This window comes from Prionailurus bengalensis, chromosome B2 (assembly GCF_016509475.1).
Source record: "Prionailurus bengalensis isolate Pbe53 chromosome B2, Fcat_Pben_1.1_paternal_pri, whole genome shotgun sequence".
NCBI classification, from domain to species: Eukaryota; Metazoa; Chordata; class Mammalia; order Carnivora; family Felidae; genus Prionailurus; species Prionailurus bengalensis.
The window spans coordinates 42,367,603-42,394,790 of NC_057349.1; the positions used below are offsets into that span (position 1 = coordinate 42,367,603).

The following is a 27,188-nucleotide window of genomic DNA, read 5'->3' on the forward strand; positions in this document are numbered from 1 at the left end:
TGACCTTTTTTCTTTTCCTTTGCTTGGTTTTAGTCAAGTCTTGTCCAGCACTCCCATTCCCAAGGGATCCTGCTGTGGTTTTCCCTGAGTGCTGTGACCCAGATGATGGGGCTGTTGGTGTGGGAGGAGGTGTGGTCTCAGGAGATTCTGGGTAGGACTTCATGCTAGACCCCTGCCCAAAGAGATTTATTTGGTTTTGAAATCAAGTGACCAGGACTTCTACTGACATTCAATTTGGTTGAATACCTTCTGAATTCAACACTTCTTGAGGTTTACAAGTATCAAAACACAAGGTATGATTATCTAGTGCACAGAAATGGTGCCCTGTCTTGCCCCTGAGAGTCTAAATAGTCTAAATTTTTAATCTGTCTGATCAGCTTAATCTTAATCTGTCTACTACAGCTTCTGAAATTTCTGTTGATTCGGTCAGATAGAGAGATTTCTACTTGGAGGTTCTGTCAGCATGTCAGACTTACATGTCTCAAAAGGTACCTCCGAAGTCCCCCCCAAACCGGACGCTGTCCAGACATGATTTGTATCAGTGTGACCAGCCTTCTACCAGTGACTCAAACTCAGTGCCTGAGGGTCACTGTAGATACCTCTAGCTCCTTCCATTTCTAGTTCCTTCCTTCTTTCATAATATCCCTCATTTCTATCTGGTTTCTTTGGCCATGACTGCAGGTCTGTTCTCTCTTCCATGTGGAAGCGCTTCAAATGTTTGAGGACTGTCACTTTGCACAGCCTCTTTTCTTTTATAGGTCAAATTAGCTCACATTCCTTCAACCACTTATTTCAGGTTCTTTCACCCTCTAGTAACTCTCCTTTAGATATCCTCTACTGTGTCAATGTCCTTCTTATTGGATGGTACCTAAACACTGAAACTAAATACAAAAATTTCCTTATCAGTAACATCACAATATTAGCTCCTAAGAAATGTACAGGCCAATAAAAGCCTAGAAGTTTTTTTTTCACATATGGTATTATTAGTCCACATTTTCTTTATCCCACCACCTATACTAACCATACTATCTGCTGGCCTACACTTCTCCATATTTAAAAAAAATAAGCTACACTTTGTAAAATGTTTGGCTGAAATGCATGTATTGGTTTCAGAAATATTTTTTTGATTTGGCTGCCTAGGAACATTATCAAACAAGAAAGAATAAGGCTAATTTGGCATGAGTTGTTCTTAGGAAAAACAAGGTAACTCCTAGAGATCTCTGCTTGCTTGCATAAACCATATGTTAGGAAAAAAAACCTTAAAAATTAACTTCAATTCATATTAAAGATGCTAATCTGAGAACGCAAGCATAACTAGCTTGGTTCCTTATATGCCTAGTGTTCAAGAATGTCAGTCATTAAAATAGAATGTATTATGTATTAGCTCCATGCCTTGAGAGCTTGATTCCAATCCAAAGCACGTAGCACCTCCGTTTGGATCTTCCTAAAACACCCATTTGAACTCATCACCCTTTAGGAGCCAAGAACCCTTCAACTCTTCCTTAACTCTAAGAGCCTAAGGCTTAATTTTCTAATCTGACCTCCTCCTCTTCCTCAATGAATCCTTTGCTTGAATATTTTAATCAGCTTTGTTTTTCCCTTCTACAATTATACCTATGCTGCCTCTGAGGCCTAGAATATTCTCCCCAGTTTTACCATCTTGTCAAAGTCCTATCTTCCCTCAACGCCAGCTTCCTCTCTGAAGTCTTCTCTACAGTCAGGGATTGTTTCTACCTCCATGCTTCCTGTCTTTGGCACTCATTTGGAAATTAGCATATGCAATCTCAAATTGTCTGTTTGCTTGTTCTTCATTTCCTTGTTTGTTTTACAGAACACAGATCATACCAGTCTTTGGGGTTCCCCTTTGTACCCAATTTGTTAAAAAGCCCTTTAAAGCAGGCCCTTGATGTTGGTTGCTCATTTGTAACACTGATGAGGAAGAATCCTACTTTAGAGTGGCCATTCTCTGTGTTTTGTCAGGTAATAAAGGGCAGGAAGATTTCCAGTCCTTCTGAATGTTCATTTTGACCACCAGTCACACAGGAGGAGGGGTGTCTGGACGGCCAGGGAAACGCTTGAGGCTTTGCTAACATATTTAGTCAGGATGCTTTCCGACACTCACGCTCCCGCCTCCCAGAGAGCCCGGGAAACCGAGCACACACAGGCCATTTTTCTTAACTACTGGGTAGCTGGGAGCAGCAGCTGTGGTTGCTGAGCGGTTGCCCAGGGCAGCTTGGCCACCCTGGAGAACCAAGAAAGAAGGGAAATAAAGAGTTTTCCTAGCCATGCAAGCAATCCCTTGAATGTTAAGGGAAAACTAGGCTTGTTATGTTCACTGTAAATTTCTTCAATTAGAAATGTTACAACAAATTTGTCTGATGTTAATGAAAAGCATACTTATACACATATTCATAAAGTGAACGTGTACCAAAGACGTTTTTAAAGGGTGTTCTTTGACATCGTAATTTGGGTTTGTAACGTAAAGAAAACAAAGTGTTTAATCAACTGAGTAAGCTTTAGGGACTTTTAAAGTATGATGACTGATAATGATGTATGATCTTTTCTAAGGAAAAAAAAAAGGATTTGTAATGGGCAGAACACTTTAATTTCTACTTGGATTCCAAGCCAATCCGATCCTCCAAGGGGAACAAAAAGATGTCAATCTTCTGACGGATAATAAGATATGTAGGCATATATATTTATATATTTTCTAAGTATCCAAGAGCAGAGATGCTTAAACTTGGGGTCCATAGGGTTCACAGATCCCTTAGATCCACAGAATGGTTTCAGAGGGTCTTTGAACACCCTGAATTGTATACAAAATTTGTGAATGTGTTTACGGAGACAGGGTTTATAGTTTTTGCCAAATTCTCAAAGGGGCTTAGCCATTTTCAGGTTATATATTTCACCCAACTTGATCCAAAGCTCACTTCACAACTATACATGTAGATGTTAACCTAACCTCCTTGCTGCCTTCTATCCGGTTATTAGATTGAATTATATGAAATTGCTGTTTGTGCTAGTAAAAAAAAGTTACATATTAGCAAGTTCATTCAATAGATAATACCACATTTCTGGTTTGCAGGTATATGCTGCTTACAGAGAACCTTCATAATAAGAATGGTACACAGTTATTGCACAATGTCTTAAAGTCTGGCAAGATTTTATAGTCCCCTAAGTGGGGGTCCCAGCCACATAAACTGGATATGAAAGGATGTGATCCTCGCATGACAAGGGCCAATCTGAACACAGAGAATAAGTGGAGCCATGCTTCTTTAAATAATGTTTAGAGCTGGATCAATAACTGGGAAGTAAAATTATCAATAAACGTTGGGAATTATTAGTACACGAATAATAGTGATCCTCTCATTTCTGAGGCGCAAAGAAATAAAGAACTATTCTCAACATTATTCAAAGGCCCACACCGGTTGTTCACCTCCCTGGAAACGAGGTGAGGTCTACAACTATCCCTCTTTCACTGCAGGGCTAGGGAAGCTAGATAAGGCAAGAAAAAGGTGAGCAAATAATTGTATTAAGTGGCTTGTTAGGGCCTGGAACATAGTAGGAACTCAGAAAATCTCTGTTTGAAAGTTGAGTGTGTTCAGATTCCTGACTGAAGGCTATACATTCCTACATTGTCTTTTTCAAAGAATTACTACCGTAAACACCAGGCATGAGAAAAATCCACAGATGTGTCAAAGACAGATTTTTTTGCTACTCACCTCAGCAGAGTTGTGATACTGAATGAAGGTTGCAGAAATGGCATGGCTGAAGGGGTCTCCTGCCTTGGTTACCATGTCCTGCCTCACAAGAAGAGCCAGGTCCACTAACTAGATCAGAATAATGAAAAGAAGTCAGTCACATCACTGGAAAGAACCACCAATGTCAATGCAGTGGCGAAACTAAAAGCAATCCATTCCAAATGTTACTGATCATACGGTGAGCCTAAAAATCTGTATTGTGCACATGAGCATATGCTTTCATTGACTGGAAAATGGACCTATCCATGAATAGAAACACCATAAGAAACTCTTAAAAACTGACAATAAACTGAGGGTTGATGGAGGGTGGGAGGAAGGGAAGGGTGGGTGATGGACATTGAGGAGGGCACCTGTTTGGATGAGCACTGGGTGTTGTATGGAAACCAATTTGACAATAAATTTCATATTAGAAAAATGAAATGAATAAACTGGTTAGATATGCTATATTCTAAACTGTGCTTTTATTCTATCAAGAGTATGGATGATTTTTATCCAGTAAAACATAGATGCAATTTAATGCAGCAGGCCGAATTTATTGAATAAACATGTGCTATTGAAAAAAAAAAAGAAACAATATATTCTGACTTTCTAGGGGAGTAGTTCTCAGATTGTATTTAATAATCACTAGGGGAAGCATTTTAAAATAGAGACTTCTGGGCTCTAGATACCGAGATTCGAATTTGGTTACGTTTTATTTTCTTTTATTAGTTTCTTTTATTTTTTAAAGTTTATTTATTTATTTTGATGGATTGAAGAGGAGCAGAAAGAGAGGAAGACAGAGAGAATTCCAAGCAGGCTCTGCACTGTCAGCACAGAGCCCGACGTGGGGCTCCATCTCACTAACCATGAGATCATGACCTGAGCCGAAATCAAGAGTTGGATGCTTCGACTGAGCCTCCAGGGCGCCCCTCTGGGTTAACGTTTTAAACAAGCAGCCAGGAGAGGCTGATGCTTGTGGTCAAAGGACCATGCTTTGATTCTGGACTCAGGTTTTGGTAAGCACTCAGTAGACTGTACATAACTAGAAAGGTATTTCTCAAAGCTCAAAAATAATCTCTAAACAAGGTAGATGTGTCCTTAGAATTCAAGGCTGCGAAAAAGTATGCAGGGATACACAACTTCGGGTTAGGATCAAGTTGTAACAAACAGCCACTTTTACCCTAACACCCACCAGAGTTGAGGATACAGAGAAACATAACTGAAGGAAATTTCAGAAAATGGCAAGATTGCCATAGGATGCAACTCATGGCTGTTCTCATTCCTGGAAGAGTAGCGGTAGAGGACCTGATCATGGACAGGGATTAGGAGAAAGCAGTCATGAATGGCCTGCTAGGCCAGATGTTATAGTTCTTACCTGTGCCACAGTTTCATATGCTAAATATGCTAAAATTTCCATAGCGACAACATTGGGTTTTATCTCCATACTGCTGCAGTCCAACCAGTCTCGAAATTTGGAGGCTTTTTTGGCTAGCCATCAAAAAAATAAATATCGAAAATTTAATTTTTAAAGTGTTTTAATACTTCATGTTACCATCACAAAATGGAAATTACATTTGAAAAATAATGCATCTAAAACGCTATGTTTTCGAAGCCCTAGTGATAGTGTCGAGATATTCAAGCCCCGAGAAATTCCTCATGCATTTGGGTCTTTGCGTTTTGTATCCGTGCTACATAACACAGTACACGAGATGACTTAATGTTCAGACCTTCTCACAGTGTCAGAATAAGTCACCGTTGGCCATAGCTCATGTATTAACAACAGTCAAAGGGGTCGCTTGACTGTAACTTTAATTTATGCTTGTGGAAAGAAATTCCTGCAAGAAGGAACCTGTGATTAAAAAAAAAGAAAACGGGAACGTACAGAAATTGTATTCGCGATACATTTCAAAATGTGTCTATTACTGGAACAGGCTCAAAGTCACACATTCAGAATAAAATAGAAAAAGTTTATGCCTGCGGTTACAGAATAAAATAGAAAAAGTTTATGCCTGCAGATGTCCAAATTCTTAAGCCTGACTTTCCGAACCTCCAGACTGATTTCAGCCTGTCTTTATACCAGTGCCTACTGAAATGCCACCTGGCCTTGAGTCAACCCTCTCTCTGTTCACCCCGGCTCCTTTCCCTCTGTGGAATGGCATCCCGCCTCTCTTCTTCACTCACACGGGTCCTGCCTGCACTGTGTACTTCCCCACACAGTCATTTACTGAACACTTATATCATCAGATACCCTTTCATGTCCGCTTATCATTTCTGAAACCGCATCAGAAGATTTTTTGCAGGCAAACACCACGCATCAGGTCTCTCTCTCTGCATCCCTAACGGTACCAAGCGCATGAGGAACCTTCCGGTAAAGATCTCTAAACTGCCACAGTCCGAGGCAGAGTCTAACCTGACATAGGGCCTTTATTAGATATTACTAATTTAACCAGTAATCAACGGGGAAGAGAGTGATGGTAAAGAAATCTGTGCCGATTATTCTTTTGGTTAATCTGGTCCCACGGGTCTATTAAAACCCTTAACGGTCACTCAAAGCATGATGTTTGGATCCTTACAGATACAGGCTTCATGAATTCCACATACAGAAGAGTTTTCTTGTAAATAAATCACAGAAGACATGAAGTCTTGCTATCGAAGTGTATATCCAAAGCTGTCAACTGTGGCAGAATTATGATAATCCCCTCAAAACTATCTCCCCAAAGTAACCAATCTTCCACCTACTCTCTGACATGCAACATTCCATCTAACTAGCGAGCTGCAATAGCTCCCAAACACTTGTGTAACATCTGTGGAATACTTCTGAAGTTCAAGTTAACAGGCAGCAATTTGGCAAAATCAATAAAAGGTACCATATTCACTTCTCCCTTTGACAGGTTGTTAGGAACACAGAAACAGGTATTTTGTGACTATGCTCTAAGCGATTTAAGAGAGGGAAGGGATAATTCCCAGTATTCCATCAGATCTGTCCACCCAAGCAACAGAACTGGTGGCTTCCTCACTAGATTTTAAGCTCTGAGAATGCAGGGATAAGGACCATGTGTCCACCCTGTATCCCCAGCACCTAGAATACGAATAGTGCCTGGCATCAGCAGACTCAAAATAAATATTTCTAGATAAAAACTGAATGAACAAATGAAAGAAAGATGATACTTCTTTAAAGGGCAGGGTCTCAACTTTTCCATGTCCAAAAGGTGCACAGAGGTCCCATAAAACCACTGTGGGTTACTGCTATTCCAACAACAGGTGAAGATTCCCTGAGAGAATTCCCTCCCTGTCAGCTGCAGAAGGATGGCTTCAGCGACAGACCTTCCCAGGGTATCGCTGGGAAACACCAGCAAAAGAGGCACAGATACCCCCAGTCATGACAGTTTTTTTTCCATCGAGAGGTGGGGGGCACCAGAATGAATGAGTTCCTTCACCTTTACTCCTCTTCTCAATGTATCAGGAGAAAGGGTAATCATGGAAATTGATCAACAATTTCAACAGAATCCTGAACACAGGTCAGAAGTTCCTAGGATTATCAGTCTTCTGTGCTGGAATTAAAATAACTTCATACGGGGAATTTAAGATTAGTTAATTCTCATACACATTTTTATCTTTCTCATCATCGACCACTAGAAAAATTCAAGTTTCTCTCAATATCCCATTCTTGCATCCCTGCATACTATCTCCTTGTTTCTACCCCAACCGTCTCCCAGTCTTGCCATTCTGATCCTTCCCTTAGTGCCCCCTCTAATGCTCCCTCCACTCTGAAGAAGTTCTTCTGCGACTTCAATCTCTTCAAAATTACTGCTACTTGGATTAATTGAAAATAATCCTCCTCAGAAGGCCTGGTCCTCCCTGGAATCTTCTGTAGTAGAGATTCCTTCTTTCTTTCCTCCTGTACATACATACTGATCAGCCATGGACTGCCAGCCTCTTCATTTCCCCATACACCAGAGCGCTGGGAGGTCAGACCTTCATTCTCTTAGTTTCTCCGACAGGGAAAACACAGGACAAGCGGACAGAGACTTCTTACCAACAACAGAGGCTAAAAGACAATGCTATCCTGTTTTAACAAATAACTACTAGCCCACAATTTCCTACCCGACTAAACTACCACTTAAGTATGAGGGCAAAATAAAGCATTTTTAAGACAAAAATGAGTGCTTTAAGCTCTCACAGAGCCTTGGGAAAAACAAAATTAGGCTGAGAAGGAATGTTTACTAATGATCAACTTAAAAAATTTAAGTCCAGGATGCGTATTAAACAATTAAGGATAGCAACTAGAATAATAGAAAGAGAATATACACTATACAAACTGTTTGAGGAAACACGGAGTGAAGAAAATCTAATTAATCTGACAGAACAATGAAAAGGAGAAGGAAAAGCAAAATAAAAAAGTAAATTTAAAGCACAAAGACAGCATATATAAACCCAACAGTATAAGTAATTAAACACACATAAGTTAAAATCAGCAATTAAAATACAAGGAGACTCTCAGATTGACTAAAAAGAAAATCTACGTATTTGTTTACAAAATTCATATATGAAACAAAAGGTTGAAAGGAAAGGCTTGCAAAAAGATTTATCAATTTATAACTAAATTTAAGCTATGTGAACTAACGTTCATATCAGATGTTAAGACTTTAAGGGAATGGGGCGCCTGGGTGGCGCAGTCGGTTAAGCGTCCGACTTCAGCCAGGTCACGATCTCGCGGTCCGTGAGTTCGAGCCCCGCGTCGGGCTCTGGGCTGATGGCTCAGAGCCTGGAGCCTGCTTCCGATTCTGTGTCTCCCTCTCTCTCTGCCCCTCCCCCGTTCATGCTCTGTCTCTCTCTGTCCCAAAAATAAATAAACGTTGAAAAAAAAATTAAAAAAAAAAAGACTTTAAGGGAAATGACTATCTAACTTACATAAATATAAAAACCAAAGTGTTGGTGAATTTGATCAGTATCCCAATTCTGCAACTTACCTTCAGCCTAAAAAGTTATACTTGTTAATTTAAAAAATGCATCAGTAGTCCCAATCAGTGAATGCCAAGATCAAATATTTAAGAAGACACATACAGCTGGACCACAATTCCTATATCCTGGTAATTTATCAGAAGGGTAGAAATGAAAAAAGCCTACCATTCTGACCAGTGTGGGTATTAGTTCTAAATGTGCCGACCCACCTGGACTAAGCATTCCCAACCACAGCACTCTGGCATATAAAACAGAGTCTTCCACTAAGGTTTCATAATGAAGCACCTATGGGCATCATATGAAGAAGTATTTTTAAATGCCCAAATCCATCCTCTTTAAAAAAATTAAGCATTGGGGCGCCTGGGTGGCGCAGTCGGTTAAGCGTCCGACTTCAGCCAGGTCACGATCTCGCGGTCCGTGAGTTCGAGCCCCGCGTCGGGCTCTGGACTGATGGCTCGGAGCCTGGAGCCTGTTTCCGATTCTGTGTCTCCCTCTCTCTCTGCCCCTCCCCCGTTCATGCTCTGTCTCTCTCTGTCCCAAAAATAAATAAAAAACGTTGAAAAAAAATTAAAAAAAAATTAAGCATAATATTATGTCTAAGCTATAAGTATATCCTATAGAAAGGGAAAATATTCATTATTACTGAGTTACAAACAAAAAACTGAGCTGTTAAAAGTCCGATTTCCAAACATAAGATGTATGAGGACGCTCCGGTGGCTATCTGTTTTAGTGTGAAATAGCACGTCTGTTCCTTTAAGTGAATTAAATTTAAAATATGATTTAAAAAATAGTTCAATAGCACTAAACGTTACTTTATAAACTGGAGATTTATACTTATAAAAGACTTGAATGCCATTTTTAAACCTAAAAATTACAATACAAAAACCTCTCATTTGCTGAAATTGCCATGATCTGAAGTGTCATTTACTTAATGCTTCACAGATGTAGGATGCCAAACTGTTAGTCAGACTGCAAAGTATATTTAGTTAGGACAAAAAAGCTCCCCAAACATGTTTTCCTATATTTTACTGACATTTACATGGGACGCTGTTGGAAATGTGTCATTTATTTGTACTTGATGATCTAGAAATGAAGCTCTCATTTTCTTTTTTCAAATCAAATGCATTGTTATTAGGACCACAGAACAGTTTTTCCATTTAAAGACACCATTGTGTCTATAATCCCTCAGACCAGGGTCATGTGCTATTCTGTCAGATTTTTAACCGGACTTTTCATCACACTTACTCTTTGACCTTTCCCCCGAGAGTCTTAGTCATGGAACTGTTGTGGTGAGGGTGTCTGCTGCACAATTGAGCCCGCTATGTATCACGAGCCTTTCTGTACTTTTAGTAAGCTTGTGTGCAATGACGGACAGTACTTAATTTATCACTAGGTTATTAGTGTTACAAGAGCATAGACTAATGAATTTGGCTCACACTGAATGCCTGTTACAGCAGGGGGTTACACACAAAAATGGAAGAGACTATTGATACGTTCCTTTGGGGTAATAAGAGTATGCATAAATAAATGGAAAGCCTGGTATTTATTAATATTGGGGGCTCTTAAATGTCATGACTGTGCCACTCCAGTCCATTGTGGGTCAAGTACAATCAGCAATACTAGTGTAAATACGACTAAGAAACTGGAAACGAAATTAAAGTGGGAACGTTAAAGAAAATGGAATTTTTCTGACTAAAAGTAATGTGAATAATTAACATGGCTCTCTGTATATTACCAGCACCCTTTAAAACCTCTTAAGACTATTAATTACAAAATAGTAGAGTGGGGTAAAATCTTTTATAGACTCCCCTACAATGCAGGGGTTGTTTCTGTAATAGTTATAACTATGCATATATTAAATTCACCAATTTCTAAGGAACGGAGATTGCGTCATACTTTAGTATATCTGTAACACATAATCTCTTAAACATATAATGAAGCAAAATTAAACATTTACTTACAGAAACTTAATTGTCGACTTTCACAGAATTCTGCATATTGAGCTGAATCCATAATTCGAGTTTGCCTTTCTGCTCTCTAACAGATAAAGAGACACACAAACAATGTTTCAGGGCAAGTAGACCACTGTCTATGTTTTCTTGGCTAAAACGCAGAAATGAAATTCCATTTTTCTTTCTTGACTTTAAGTAAACAGTTTAGTACTACCATAAATATCATGATACATAAAATTATGTTAAGTTAACTGTAGTTTTGAAGCTTGTGTCTTTTGGAAGTTTAAAATACCATTTTCTTCTCCTCTGTTATTGTCATTATAGCCGAAGGAAAAAAACCCTAAAGAATCTTACTTCTTAGATTGTGTACTTCTAAATTTTCTTAATCACCATCCATCTAAGGAAAAACCGTGAGAAGATGATAACAAATCAAACAGAAAAACTGTTAATCATTATTGCCCAGCTATTGCCATAGAGCTGGGGATTTGCAATGTTAAAATTGGAGTCAATGAATGGAATCCATACAGTTTCCCTCAGAACACAGAGCCAGAGCTAACAAATCCATATTTTAAACTGCAAAGAAAATAAAGAAAAAGGTAAACACAACACAAAACCTTTAATCTGAGTCCAGGTATGATTCACAGTTTGGTAGAGTTTCATTCGTGGGTTTTTGATTCAGTATAGCAGATGTTTGCTGCTTCATTGTCCCACAAGAGGTAGGATAATTATAATTCACCCATAGTTCGGTGGGAAAGAATATGACCGCTTCCGCTTCCTTGGCAAGGGAAGCATTTTGAAATGAGACAGGCTGGTACTTCTTGGAATGAGATTCTGGCCAGTAAAGGAAAAAAATTCCCTGAGATTTTAATTTTTTTCTGCTTTGGAAGGGCTCTCAGCAAGTTTTCTTTATCACAGTTGGGAGTACATAAGTACCACTGCTAACGTCTGGATGTTTTTATATGTTTTTTTTAAACTGAAATTATTGTTTTTTCATTTTGTTTGATTTGGGTAGTGGTCAACTGAATTCTGATGATGTATCTGTTGATGGAACGAATAATCGTGTACTAATGCTGCTCCATGCAGAAAAGACAGATGGGGTGGTGGGAGTTAAGGTAAAATTCACCAGCTCCTGTGGTTCTCAGACCACTGACTTTTTTCCCCCTTGCTTCTCTTTTTCTTTTCTTTCCCTCTCTTCTTTCCTTCCTAATCTCTCTTGACCCCATACATACAAACACATATACGTGCTGACATAAACCCAGACTTCTTTATTTACCCTCTAGGTTCAAGTATCCTTTTTGAACATGTATTAATAAATAGCATGCACACATTATGTACATTATGTGCAGTGCATATCTGAAACATTATGTTTCCTTAAGGATGTATTATTGGGTGAATTTTTCAATACTTAGAAGTATTTTTTGATATGTGAATGCATGATTTGGTTTTGTCCTTTTTAGCGTACCTGACACATGACTCAGTAAACGTGTGCTAATGGACAGTAGGAAATAAGGGAGAATTTTGAATATAAGGTGTTTATTAAAAAAAAGGTTCTAAGGCATAATGCTGTCAGTGTCTGACTATACATTTGTATTTCTACCTCCGAGAGAATTTCTGACCATGACAATTAAACAATGAAACCTCCGTGAAATGAACAAATGCTACCATTTTAGCCTACGATCAGGGCAAATGACCATCATCGCCATGATGTGGCTAGTCCTTGATTATCTACGCATTCCTGTATGTCTTCTCTGCTGCTCTCCAGCTAGGCAGCTTCATCCACCCAACACATGCTAAACAGAAAGGACTTAGATAAATAATGGAAAAAGAAAATTCCTAATGGGATTCTTAACACTAACTTTCCTTCCACCGAGCTGGACAATCAAGATTTGGTTTCTCTATAGATGTTTGCATGGTTGATCATTAAGCATCTGAATATGTATTCTTGGAAACGGAAGGTAGGAACACTCATCCTAAGGGGCTCAGGCTTCCAGGGTTGTGGGCTTTAATCAAGCCAGGCATTTGATGTAACATCCCGAGCTACATTTAAAAGACACTGGAGGACTTCCAATTATTACAGCTAGCGTCGATTCCTTTCGGACACCTGATTCACGGTCTATTGTCTTTTTTTCATCAAGTATCTTAAGTTTGCTTTCAATTCCTCTAGCACTGAAGCTTTAGAGCCCCATGAGGCTGGCCCTTGGCCGTGAGCAGGAAGCCACCGACCAAGTGCCCAGCATACAGCACACGCTCAGGAAAGAGCAGCTGACTTAACAGCAAAGATGCGCAGGCACTACAAAACCATGGCATATCAGAGCTGGAGGATGACTTCAAGTTCACCTTGTTCAAACTCCCTCATCTTAAAGAGAAGGAAATTGAGGCTCAGAGAGAAGTGATTTGTCAAAGGTCATCAAGTTAGTACTGCAGGCCTGGACTGCCAATTCCGGAGCCAGCCTATTTTCATTATAAGAAGTTGTCTCCAACCTACAGTAATGGTGTTGCTCCAATATTTTTCTTTGGAATCCTCTAAAGTCTATACATTCCCTTACTAACCCATATCATGTGGCCACCATTAGTAATGTGCTCAAAGTGCTCATGCCCAAATACAATTAAATAAGGTCCTGGGTCAGCAAAGAAGGCATAACCCGGGGATAATCAAGTGCAGAGTGTTCAAACTGTAATGAACCTGAGAGTGCACAGGTGTGCTGCAAACACATCACAGGTGTGCAGACATCCTGTTTTCCCCTCAACCTTCTAAATGTGCAGGAGGCTGAGGCAGCAGAACCCCCAGGCCGGTATCTGGTTGTAAGCTGCCTTGTCCATTTACCGCAGTGTGGCATAAAACGATCACTTTCTACGTGTGCCGTGACACGAAAGAGGGTGGGAAGCAGTTGTACTAAAACCAATGTCCCTGAATGTTACGTGACACAGCACATGTGTGCTATTCACAGAATGGTCAAGTGAGCTCAAAATGAAATCAGAGACACCGACTGGCAGTCCAGGATGCTGAGGATGATTCAGATATGCTCATCACGCTAATTTTCGTCTACTCCTCTCTCTTCCCCATGAGTTATTTCAAATAAACTGAAAGAAAGGGACAAATGTGGCCTTATAAAAGGGCCCAAATCTCTCACATCTGATTATATTATCTCTGGTCTATACACTGTCACCTTAAAATCAGGAAAGGTGGTAAATATCTAACCCTCATAGACTCTGTGTTCTTTAAAGATAGTTAACCATGTTTTACTTCTCTAATCTCAGCATTGGTCAGTGCTTAGCTTGGATTTACCTGGATCCCAGTAAATGTCACTGGCTAGGTGCATGGGCGGGCAGGCGGATGGATGGATGGATGGATGGATGGATGGAGGCAAAAGAAATGCATATAAATCCTTGTTGCCTGATCTAAAATCAGGAACTGTTAATATTTGTAATCAAGTTGTCCAAATTCCAGAGAGGGTAGGTGGCTTTTTAAAGCCAAAGTCCCATAAAAAAAATCAAGACATTGGCCAACTTATTAAATAAGCTGGCTCCAATTTTCTGTAATGTTCTCATTCCACTTTTCCTTCTGCCTCTATTCAGATCACCCATTGCAATCCACGCTTTGAGTGCACACTGACAGTCCTCTTCTATTCCTGGTACTGTAGGGAATCGCCGGAAAAGATGCAAGAGGGAAAATCATAAGCCCTGTAGAACAGCGTGATCAGAAAAACAATGCTTATTCTGTACAGAGAGCAGCACAATAACCTTTAAAATAAACCGTTGTAAAAGCTCCATTTTTCAGTTGAGGATACTGAGCTCTAGAGAGTAAAAAACAATCTTTTTTTAGAGAAGTAAAAAAATAGCTTTTTAAGCATAGAGTTGATAAAGCTAGTAAGTAAAACTTGGGTCCTAGACATCCTCCTGTGAGGTATATCACTGAACAATCATGGCAGGTTAATCACAGCTTTTATTCATCCTGGATATTCTCAAATTACACAATGTGCTCCTGATCTCAGACTGCCACATGGACGTAAGGTCATCTGTGGATTAGTCACGCTCTTGTATCTACAAGTCCAATTTGTTTTCTACTTATCTGTCAATTCTACCCAGTCCTTGGTTTATGGTACATACTAGAGGCTTTTTAAGAAATTAGACCTTACCAGTACTACAATCTAGCAAAATATTCCCATAGAGGGGCATACATGGAAAAATCACTTTCGGACGAATTATTCCTAACCTTTTCCAAGCACGCAACAATATTCTAAAATTTCATTGGAATGGCTCTTTAAAAATGGCTCTTTAAGAGAGCATAGTTACGCTAATCGTCATTCATTTCACTACCAAGAAGTTAACAGCCTTTTCTGGCTATTGTAAAACAAACTCAGAAGGCAGAATTCCATGCCAGATGAACTCATTTTCTTGGGTCCTACCTAAATGAAAACAGAGAAGCAGATATCCCTACAGATGCAGTACCCAGTATGATTCGTTTGCTTGTTCACTACCTTAACAAAACAGGATCTGAGTATACATTTGTTAATTTAAATTTTCAGTGAGGAGCTCTCATTTCAATGAACGTGAAACTGCTTGTGTCCTGGAAAAATATTTTCAGCAGTGACGATCACCATTTTGCCCCTGTCTATACCAGTTTGAGGTATGAGGCTGGATTACTTACGCAGCATACAGTTTCATTTAAATTCTCCGCGTGCTTTCACTGAAGCATCCATAAAGGTTAGAGAAACTATGTGCTGGCATATCTCTTGGCGGCTTCTCAAGACACATGACATTTATCTTTCTCCAGCGATACAGAATCACAGAGCGTAACTTTGAAACCAAGATGAAAGTTTATCTGCTCTCACTTCCACCTTGGATTTTTTAAAAAATCTTAACTTTGATTACTCTTCGAAGTCTTACCATTGAAACGCAAAGTCCTTTCTGCATGGAAAAGGCGAAGTGCCAATAGCCACTACCAACTACCTCATGTTAAACAGGAATTGGTTGCTGAATTTGAAAACCGCAAATGGCACGGCGGGCAGTAGAATCCAGCAATGTGAAAACATGCAGCTTGTGGGATGTGCATGCGTGTTCATGTATGTTGTGGGTCATCTGCAGAATGACATGAAGAGATCAGTAAACACCACCGAATGCTAAAGAAACTTGGATGCCATATCCCCCACTCACTCTAGATAGAGAAGCGGAGGTTCAGGAAGGTTAAAGGGTTTACCTGGATTGCTGCAGTCAACCGGGTACCCAGCTGAGTGCTCAGTGGCCTCCCTGGATCAGTTTGTAATTCAGTGGATCCTCCTACCCAGGAGTCAAGTGAGTCTCCTTCAAACCACCTGGTAGATTTTCCTTACCTCTGCACCCAAGTGCAAAGCTCACCATTTTGGGCCTAGAGTACTGCAACTCATTCCTGGCCGGTTCCTCCCAAATATTTTAACTCTCCCAACCCATCTGGGTACAGCAACTATAAATAAAAACATGGAGAAAAGGCCTTGGCACATAGCAAGACCTTACCATAGCAGGCCCTCCTCTATCCCCACACTGCTTTCATGCTTCTGCCTCATACACTCAAACAATGGCTCTCAGCAGATCACTCACTGCATCAAATTTAAGCTCAAATGCTGGGCTTCCAAATACAGCCACAATCTGGTTCATTCTTTATAGGCAGGCAATGTCCTCACTAAAACCTAACACCTTTGTGGTACTCAGGTCACCCTCTGTCACATCCGCCATGTTGCTGTCCCGTGCGCCTCCGCCATGACTGTGCCGTCCATCTCCCCCCTCTTCCACAGGGCATTTAGCTCCTTCCCCTTCCGCGTGGGCACCACCCTTCCCTAGGAAGTTTTCCCAAAAGCTCCCAGGTCACACTGATCTCTCTCCTGGAACATTTGTTCTTCTAGACAGTATTACACCCCTGCACTTTCTATGTGCTCTACTTTTGTTTCCCCTCAAAGGTTGTAGCTGCGAGAACGTATTTATTATTCACTGAAAAAAGCAAGCTGAAAACTGAATTGCACGTATCTTGATCCCGTTTATGATTAAAACACACACACGTGTGCAAACGTCTGGAAGCACATACATTATATTTTCGTAGTATTTATCCCTGGGGGTAGCATTGCTGGTAAGTTTTACGTTTTCAGTCACGCATTTCAGTATTGTTTTAACTTTTCCTTAGGTGAATTACAGTAAGAAAAAACATTTTTAAAAACGAAGAGAATTTAAATGTAAAGAAATTCCTCTTGAGTTAACTTTGCTTGGCCTACTGGAGGTCATGAAGTAAATGTCCACACAAACAAAAATAATCAAAGCAGTTATTCAAGAGGCAGAAAATCATAGAGGAACAGCATAGGTTTGGATATATGTTCTCACAGAGTGAGTGTGAGCAAGAGGGAGAAAGGAGAATGTTACTGAATTAATTAGGGAGCCAACTCAAAATCCTGATTGTCTCTGAATTATACAACTGAATACAAATACAATGTATTTTCTATTTCATAGCCTGAAAAATGAAATTTTCCATTGGTGCTAACTTGTTCTTCCTGCATGATTTTCATAATACATCAATTTTGTGTGCCTAAGGTATTAAGAATATATTACAATAATCACGAGAAGTTTCTTAAAGAAGTAGCTATAGACTTAGGAGAACGTTCAAGGGACTTAAAAGGGATTTTGAGCTAAAAATAAGTGAGTAATTCCCAGTGAGTACAAAGCATCAGTGATTGAGAAATACACAAAAGGATATTTGTGACAGTAGTTCATAATAGAGTTGTTTCAAAATATTGAATTTTTAGGGGCGTTTATACTGTATGGGTCTAGATACATTAATTAATGTGACTATAGTTTTTTCTTTTCCGTATATTCTAAACTATCAAGAATGAGCATGAATTGGTTATAAGGAAAATACAGTTGTTATTTAAATGGTGCTTTTAAAATCGGCTGAATGTTTACAATTTTTAAATCTGAATTTATTAAGCTAGTAGTGAGGAAAATTACACACAATATATTATTTCCTATCCTGGGATAAAACGTGTGCTAAGAGACGTATTTTTTTCCCAATAACTTAGTAGCACACAACCACACAATTCCACGTTTAGCTGTAAATCCTCATGCAGTGTTAGGACTAATTCTTACTAATGTTTCCCCCGAAACCGTAAACATGCTCTGTAATAACTAAGTTGGCAAATAATATAAAAAGCTATGTGAGTTTCTGCCCAAACTAGTTCTTTGAAGTAACAGAAGACTAACCTCTTTTTTGTTTTCCTGATTGAGGATGCTGTAACCCTTTTTTGTGGCGTTTATGTGGCTGTACATCCAAAAGTGAACATACTAAATGAATACATACAAGCTCTTTAGGTATCCTGAAGAACATTTCCTAAAAATTCTCATCGCTTTATGTACTATCCAGATGAGTCGACACGGCTTTAGAGTCTAGCAAATCTAGAAGGATATAGGTAAATATTTTGGCTATTTAGCTAAACTTTTAAGACACTGTCCGGAAAATGTGCATGCAAAGCCACTGTTGAACAAAACGTAGTTCATATTTTCTCTTTAACCTTGAGCTGGAGCTGTAGACCTTTCCATTTTCATTTAGCAAGATCAAATTCTCAAGCAGTCCAATGCACATATCGAATGGAGGCTGGCTTCGCTTACACAGTGGGAAAGTTTGGCACCTTTAAAATAAAATCTTGTGAAGGAGGAAGCCTGTCAGTGCAACATGGCTCTCATCCTCTTCAAGGATACGTGGAACTCTACCAGAACAAGGAAGGGCCCTGCTTGGAATCTCCCTTTGTTGCTACTATATGATACATCTACATTTTTTTTGATAAGGACTTTTGCATGTGAAAATAAAATTTTTACCTTGTATTACTTCATCCATTAATTCTAAGTTCCATAGCTCTACCATTAAAATATATCTGGAATAAACCACTTTTCACCACTTTCCACCTCGCTGCTACTATTCTGGTCCAAGCGGTCATTATCATCGTCTCCCCTGGATTACTGCAATAATCTCCTAATGGGTCTTCCTGCTGCCACTCGTCCTTCCCAACCCCTGCCAGTTCATTCGCCACACAACAGCCAGTGTGATCCTTTAAAAGATGAAAATCGGGTCATGCCATTTATGATTAAAACTGCCAGTGGTGTCTCATCCCCCCAGAATGAAAGTCAAAATTCTCAGAATGGCCTGCACATCCCTACACAGTCTTGTTCCCTACTACCTGTCCGGTCTCATTTCCTATCACTCTCCTCCTCACTTACTCCACATTCCAGCCCACTCGCCTATCTGATGTTTCCCGAAAACGACAAACACATTCCCATCCAGGAGCCTGTGCATTTGTGACACCCCTGCTCTATCTTCACCCCACATCATTGGCTTGCTCACTCACTTCTTTGGGTCTCTGTTCACAGGCCCCCTTCTTAGAGAAGCTGTTGATGACCACTATATATAAAACAGCAGCTCCTGGCAGGGTACTCTCTATTGCCTGGCTTCATTTTTCTTCATAGCTCTTACTATTTATCATCTGCCACAATGATAGATGTATTTCTTTGTGACTTATCTGTTTCTCAACTAGAATACAAAGCTCCTCAATGGCAGAGATTATGCCTATTTCATTCACTGCTAACTCCCCAATGAGTTGGATACAGAGTAGGTGTTTCATAAACATTGGTGGAATTGAATATATATGTATACATGTGCATATATACGTATACATACGCATATATATACATATATATGCATATACATATGCATATATATACAGATATATGCATATACATATGCATACACACACACACACACACACACACACACATATATATTCTTCCTACAGTCTATATATGGAAAGGTTAATATCTCTAAGGCAAGGTCTCTCAGTCCTGGCACTACTGACATTTTGGGCTGAATGATTCTGTGCTGTGGGGACTGTCCTGTGCACTGTAGGATGTTTAGGGAATTCCTGACTTTTACCCACTAGATGCCAACAGCTTCTGCCTGATACTTCCTGGGTTATGAAAACCAAGATGTCTCCAAATATTGCCAAATGTCCCCTACAGGGCAACATCACACCCAACTGAGAACCACTAGTCTAAGAGGAAGAAGACCTACCATTGGTTGCCTCCCTGCTATGTGTCATGTGCTGTGCTTGGTCATTAACGTTATCTCTTTTAATTCTTCCAATAATCTCAATGGGCAGATATGATTATTTTTAAAATGAAGAAGCTATGGCTCAGATGTTAGGTAACTTGTCTAAGACTGCACATCAAATAAGGTTGCTACAATCTCAAACCAGGTCTGTCTTACTCCAAAGTCTACGCTCTTTTTCCTATGAATCCTCACAAATGAAACTGCTGAAAGCAGAGATACTTTGATAGAGGCGAGGGAAGCGGATGTACAGTCTTCCAATTTTCCTTGCCTTCTGAAAGATATTCCTCAATGAAATAAAAACTGCAGAAATCTGTGCTCTCCTATTGCATCTGCCTTTCAAGGAACAAGCACTGTGCTTCCATATCTGGTTTTAGAACTGAGGCCATTTCGGACACGAGATTCCTAGGAGGACCATGATACTGAATGAACAACTAATCCCCTGGCATCTGTCAGAGTGATCTTTTAAAAATGGAATTGTGTTGTGTCATTTCTATCAAATCCCTCTTTGGTTTTCATATCATGGACTGTTGCAAAAATGACAGGTTTATCTGAGAGGCATATATGAAAGACAGAGTGCTCCTAAAATACAGATCACAACACATGCTGCTACTTCTAGCCCTCCTGACCCAGTGCGATAGGCCCCGCCCTCACCTCCCAAAAGAACCCTCCTCCCTATCCCAAGCCACACTATTGTTGCCAGAAACACTTAGGAGCAGCAGAACTACCTGCCTCAGTGATGGATCAGAACAACCAATTTAAAGTCCTCTCGCACTGTTGGTGGGAATGCAAACTGGTGCAGTCACTCTGGAAAACGGTGTGGAGGTTCCTCAAAAAATTAAAAATAGAACTACCCTATGACCCAGAAACAGCACTGCTAGGAATTTACCCAAGGGATACAGGAGTGCTGATGCATAGGGGCACGTGTACCCCAATGTTTATAGCAGCACTTTCCACAAGGGCCAAATTATGGAAAGAGCCTAAATGTCCATCAACTGACGAATGGATAAAGAAGATGTGGTTTGTATATACACATGGACTACTACTTGGCAATGTGAAAGAATGAAATCATGCCATTTGTAGCAACGTGGATGGAACTGGAGGGTATTATGCTAGGTGAAGTAAGTCAGGCAGAAAAAGACAGATACCATATGTTTTCACTCATATGTGGATCCTGAGAAACTTAACAGAAGACCATGGAGGAAGGGAAGGGGGAGAAAAAAAGTTACAGAGAGGGAGGGAGGCAAACCATAAGAGACTTAAATACTGAGAACAAACTGGGGGTTGATGGGGGGGTGGGAGGAGAGGGGAAAGTGGGTGACGGGCATTGAGGAGGGCACCTGTTAGGATGAGCACTGGGTGTTGTATGGAAACCAATTTGTCAATAAATTATATTTAATAAAAAATAAATAAAATATAAAAAAAATCTAGATACAAAAAAATAAACTCTTCATTATCTATAATTTATGTTGATACTCCTCAGCTCTCAGTTCAGAAGATATTTTAAAAATTGGCAATTCACATAGTAAACCTTAATCATTCTAACTAAGAAGGTAGCTTAGCAAGATGGTCAAATTATTCATTTAGGAATCTTCCATTGAAGAAAAATACTGCTGTAAACAAACTCTGAAATAAAGGGGGGCAGCAAAAAAACATGTTTTAACAGTAAATCTGAATCACGCCATGTTTTAAAAATTCATAAAGGAGAAAGATGAAATGATGAAAAGATGAATAATGGGATCTCTTACATTATGCACCAGTGAAGAAATGAAGTCACCCATCGATGGAAAATTCTCAAGGGACTATATTATAGAGGAAAAACAGGCTTTTACAACTGGGTACCATCTGAGTTAAGATTAGAAACAAAAAAAAAAACCAAATTAAATTGTTTATTCCTTACAGAGAATGCCCTTAATCATTTTACAGCTGAAGTTTCTTTTCTCATAACTGGCTGAGTTGTTTTCATGAGTCAGAAGTGAACAAGCTCATCAATAGAAGTCTGCCACAGAGACTGATCTAGCTGAAAGCACGAGTTAACACAAAACAAAGAAAGAAAATGATTTCCTGAGTATGCCAAGTTTTAATCACTGAAAAAAAAAAAAAAAAGCCAGCAATGGACTTGACCAAATATGGCTACAATGCCATTCAGTAATCATAGCTATTGAAATTGCTTTTGTTTCCAATGTAATAAATGAAAATTTCTAAATGGTTAACAGGAAAAAGCAGGAATGTCTACACGCTCAGAAACTTAAGGTCTATTTTCCATTTTTATCTTTAAAAAGTCTACCCAATGAATTTAAAACCGAAACAAAACCAGAAATCATCTCGGAAGTAACTGTGCTTTCAAAATCTTTGAAAAAAGCACTAGAGGGAGGGACTTCTCTCCTAAAGCAGCCCTGTTTGTACTTGGATTCAGTATTTCAAGCAGCCTGAACACTATGACAGCCTCTTGGGCTTCAAAGAATGCAGAATAGCGAAATCCCTTGGAATCATAAATGTAAAACCTATAATTATGGTTATTTAACAAAATGGTTTCTGTTAAGATATTTGATGATGAAATTCCCATCCTCAGATGTCAGTGCCCAAATTTTAATCAGCCTTTACTCATAAGTAAATGTATTCTAACTGTTATTTGATTAAATGTCAGTGGCCATTAGGCCCAGCTCTGAAGTAAGAAGGCTTACAGAAGGCATGCCACAGAGGGTGTGGAATGGATTATGTAGAAAGACGCAGAAAGGAGAATTGCTTTTAGTAACTTCGTGATGTGAGGCAGTGTTTCACCTTAAAGTAACCACAAAAACTTTAAAGAGGCAAAGGACAACAGAAGGGAAGATCAGAGGTGGTAAAGTGGGTGAAGTCAAGGGAGGAAGAATCACAGCACAGACGGAACAGCAGCACTTTTGAGTCTTATGTACATTGCCTTACTTGTTGGCCCTCTCTGCAACCCTAAGGGGTAGGAAGATCAGCTATTATCAACATCTTCCTTTTGTAGACACAGAAGCTAAAGCTTGCTGACTCTGTGGCTTTTTAAGAAAACTTACTTTGAAATCAGTTTAATTTACATAAAATTTGCAAAATTAGCGCAGACAGTTCTGTGTACTCTTCACCCAGCCTCACCACCCCCAACCTCTCCTGATCCTTTCTGATCTGAGAAGCCATGCAGGGTCCGTCATATGTTTAGTGCTTGGATGAGAGTTTTTGTGGCTTTTCATCAAGGCAGGACATATTGCTAGAACGATTTAAGATATCTCCTCCAAACCAGTGTTCTTTTCACTGTATCACTGACTCCTAAAACAAAACTCCTTACTTACCTATGACATTTTCTTTCTGACTGTAGACAGGATTACCCAAGTTTTACCCAAGTAGAATTACCCAAAGGGTACAACTGTACATTACTACTACATGTTACAATTCTAGATGCCTATAAAATATGCAATAATCTAGAATATTCTACCTGAAATGTTCTTTAGTGGCTCTAGTAAGAAACGGGTTTCGTTTTTTACAGAACTGAAAGCCCTAAAACTTGAACTGTGTGCGGTTTGACAAGATCTAGAAATGCACCCCAACATGAACAAATTAATAAGTGGACAAGTATTCCAGAATTGCTTTGCACAGTGACTTCTTAAGAAACATGCTCCATTTTCAGATTCATTTTCCTGGAGGAGAGCAGTTAGTGTTAGATAGATAGCCCGATAACTTGATCGTTCATATATGCTGTAAATTCCTTCACTGGTTCCCACTGCAGTCATTATGAAAGTAAGGTTGTATCTAAACTCTATTCCATTTGTATGTCTATCTATACGAATTTAGCTGTAGTGTACATTTTTATAGAGAAGATTTTGTTCAAGATAGCTACAACTCGTGAGTGCTGGGCACTGAGCTAGGTCCATTACATTTGCTACCACAAATCCTTTCCAACAGTTCTGTGATGCAGGTCCCGCTGAACAATCTGAGACTTGGAAACATTTAGTAATTTGTCCAGGGTAACAAGGATACCCTGCACAAGGTAAGGGATGGAACTGTAATTAGATCTGTCTGAGCCCAAAGCCAATGCTCTGTTTATAATACCATGCAGTCTAAAGAGAACATTGGAAAGAAGACAGGTATACCACAGTTTAGTAAAAGATAAAAAATACTTTTGTCAGCCTATAATAAAGACTTTATCATCTTTTGTGATGACTGACACCCTTGATTAGGATAATGACGCCAGGGGAACAAACAGTTGGGCTTAACACTTGAGGATATGTATAATGTAGTGTGCGTATATGTATGTGTGTGTGTGCGCACACATGCACATCTGTTGCTAGGTTGTAGCTTTTAAGAGGGAGAACGTTATTGTGACATAAGCATGATCTCATCTGTCTGGGAAGATCATCATCTTTCAAAGACGAAGAAAGAAGGAGGCTCCACGTGGGTGGAGCAGGGTGAGGGGAGAACAGAGTTTAATTAGCTGGTCAGCGCAGTCTAGTAGCCTGACGGTCATGGAAAAACAGGTTTCATAACCAGACTGCCCACAGGTAGGTGAATTAAAAAAAACATCACATAGGGAACACTGAAATGAATGATGAAAATATGATCTTGTTAAAATAACAAATTAAAATTCTTCATAGCTCGAAATCCATCCTCTTAGAATTCTGTAATACTGGTGCTTTGCTGGTACATTTACGATATGATGAAATAAACTATAATTTGATTTATATACAACTTTTAAGTGATCCTCCTACTGCACCACGTCAGGTATCCCATAAGTATAGTTAAATGAAGCACGCCTGGCTACTTTACATGCCCTCCTTTGTGTAGTACTCTTTAGAGGGCAGAGAAAAACACAGCCCAGATGGTACTTATTTTCTATAGCACAGCATTTCAATTTCTTAAGTACCACGATGGATATTTTGATTAACAACAACAACAGCACAAAGCTAAAATCAAATCTTTTTTCCTATTTTAAGAGACAGGAAATCTACTAATAAATGCTGAGTGATTTCTTCAATCTTTTGATGTTGGGAAGTTTAGATAAACGAAACTCTTTAAATAGCAGGAGACTGAGACTGAAACACATTAAGACATTAACACTCATCCTGTAAATATCATAGTTCTTTGACAAGCATAGCCACATGACGCAGTATTTCTTCAATATAAAATAAGAGACTTATTTTGTCAATTGCCCGAGAAATAACTGACAAGAAGGAAAAAATTAACGTCCTATGTAAAAGGCCTTAGCTTTGTCCATAGTGGAGCTCTGGAACGGTCCGTGAGAGCCCAACCAGAGGGCCTGTGTTAGAGGGCTTAGACAAGCCACCTTTTTAACAGCTTCCTTGCCAGAGCAAAAGTGATGAGTTTACATGACAGCTAAGAATTATCTGCTCTCATGATGAGGCACAAAGAAATTTTATGGGGCGCCTGGGTGGCTCAGTCGGTTGAGCTTCCGACTTCGCCCCAGGTCATGATCTCGCGGCTCGCGAGTTCGAGCCCCGCGCCGGGCTCTGTGCTGACGGCTCAGAGCCTGGAGCCTGCTTTGGATTCTGTGTCTCCCTCTTTCTCTGCCCCTCTCTCGCTCATGCTGTCTCTCAAAAATAAATACACGTTAACGAAAATAAAAATAAATTAAAAAAAAAGAAATTCTGCTTCACAACTTACGAGTTCACTTCACTGGCACAGCCCAGACACTATATGGGAGAACCTGAATTTCTACTAGCATCAGGCAAAACAGTGTCCAGTCACTGCCACATGGACTAGAAATGTCAAATGCTGTCCATTTCCAACTTCTAAGGAAAACAATTTTTATAGCAGACCAGGCCTATCCTAAGACACTGATTACTTTCTAGAAGTTTATTCTCAATTTTATCAACCTGGGGTCTCAGTCACAAGTTTTACTAGTTTAAATATTTTTAGCTGACTGCAATTTGATGCCAAATTATAGTTACTGTAAGCAAGATAAAAGTGTATTTTTCTTCACGTAAATGAATTCTGGAGAGGAGTAGTTCAGGCTTGATATAATTACTGGTTGAAGTCACCAGGGCCTCAGTCTCCTCCAGCTTCTGCTCAGACATTTTTCTAAGCTGTGTTTTTGCTTCTTTCCAGTTTTAAAAGTTATCTATTCCTTTCATTGAGATATCGTTGACATCTAACAATGTGCAGACTGTGGCTTTGTCTTGAGTCAGAATGGCTTCTAAAGCTCCAGATATTACCTCTGCATAAAGTGGGCAAATGTAGGAAGGTAAGAAAAAAAGTGAATGCACTTCTGTTTTCAGAAAACTAACACGGTAGTTACAATACTTCCGTTTGCATTTTACTGGCCGTATCTCAGTCATATGATCAAATCCAGCTGCAAGTTAAGAAGAGGAACGTGCTATTGTGGCTGTGTGGCAACACCACCAGCTACAAATCAGTTTTATTACAAAGGAAGAAGAGAAAGGATATTGGGTGGTAAGGAGCTGTCTCTATCATGTTGGTATATGATATTACATTTATGTGATCCATCATATTGATTTCCAGACCTGATTTTTACTGCTCGTAAGAGCTGAGGCTTAAGAGTAAGGATTCTCTCCCATCACATCACTCGCCAACATTTTTTAAAAAATGCATTTTACACATTTTTTAACTTCATGGAGTGCTTCCAGGAGGTAAGTCAAACCAATAGCCAAGAATATTAAGCCAACTCCAAAATGACTGAGGTGCTCTAGGAAGAAACTGGTTTAGTTGCATTTAATCCCTTCATATGTTAGGGTCAGCACAACCATCAGTGAAGGTGAGTGACATTAAGATGGACTTGGCAAATGACTCACTCCAGTGGGCGCTTAACTGCCTTGCCAATGTTAGTCTATGCACTTCGCATGAAAGCTGGCTGGCAGGCTGGGAACTACTTTTGATCTGTTGTCCACTAACCTTTTACTGGCATCCTAGATACAGCCAATGAAAAGCCACCAATCTCAAACTTCATCGAAGAAAGAAAAGATGATTAAAGTAGACTGGGGTGGGGAGGGCTGAAGTGATCCCAAGTACGATGAACTTGAAAGTAACAGAGGGTATCTTCAGCACTGGATATAAGTCAGGGCAGGGTGAATTTTCATGAAGGGGCAGGCCGTCATATCTGAAAAACGCCTCTTCACTTTTTGATGAAAAACTTAAAATTGCAAAAAATGCAAATACTGCAAGCGTCTCAAGGTGTATAAATTACATTTATACACCATTTTATCTTGGTGAGAAAGATACAAACAAAAAGCAAGGAAGATGGCATTCAAGATCTATCTGACACATGGACAGGGTACGTTATAGGGCTAATACAATTTCAACTCAATCTCTCTATATTCAAAATCAACAGTGCTGAACAGGAACAACTGAGTTTCCATCCTAAACGTACAGCTCTGAAATGTTCTTACGTGATCATGAGGGCCATTCTGTATCGTCAGAGGAAGACTAGAG

General features: G+C 39.6%; 1 protein-coding gene across 1 annotated transcript in view; it reads right to left on the reverse strand.

Moving 5' to 3' along the window:
- Positions 1-27,188, reverse strand: part of SUPT3H (SPT3 homolog, SAGA and STAGA complex component) — a 540,189-nt gene that overhangs the window by 98,082 nt on the left and 414,919 nt on the right. Inside the window, exons 7-10 of the mRNA XM_043591577.1 lie at positions 10,664-10,739; positions 5,116-5,228; positions 3,723-3,830; positions 5-172 (exon numbers count right to left, since the gene is read on the reverse strand). Coding sequence (XP_043447512.1) covers positions 5-172; positions 3,723-3,830; positions 5,116-5,228; positions 10,664-10,739 — 465 coding nt within the window. The remainder of the gene's footprint in view (positions 1-4; positions 173-3,722; positions 3,831-5,115; positions 5,229-10,663; positions 10,740-27,188) is intronic.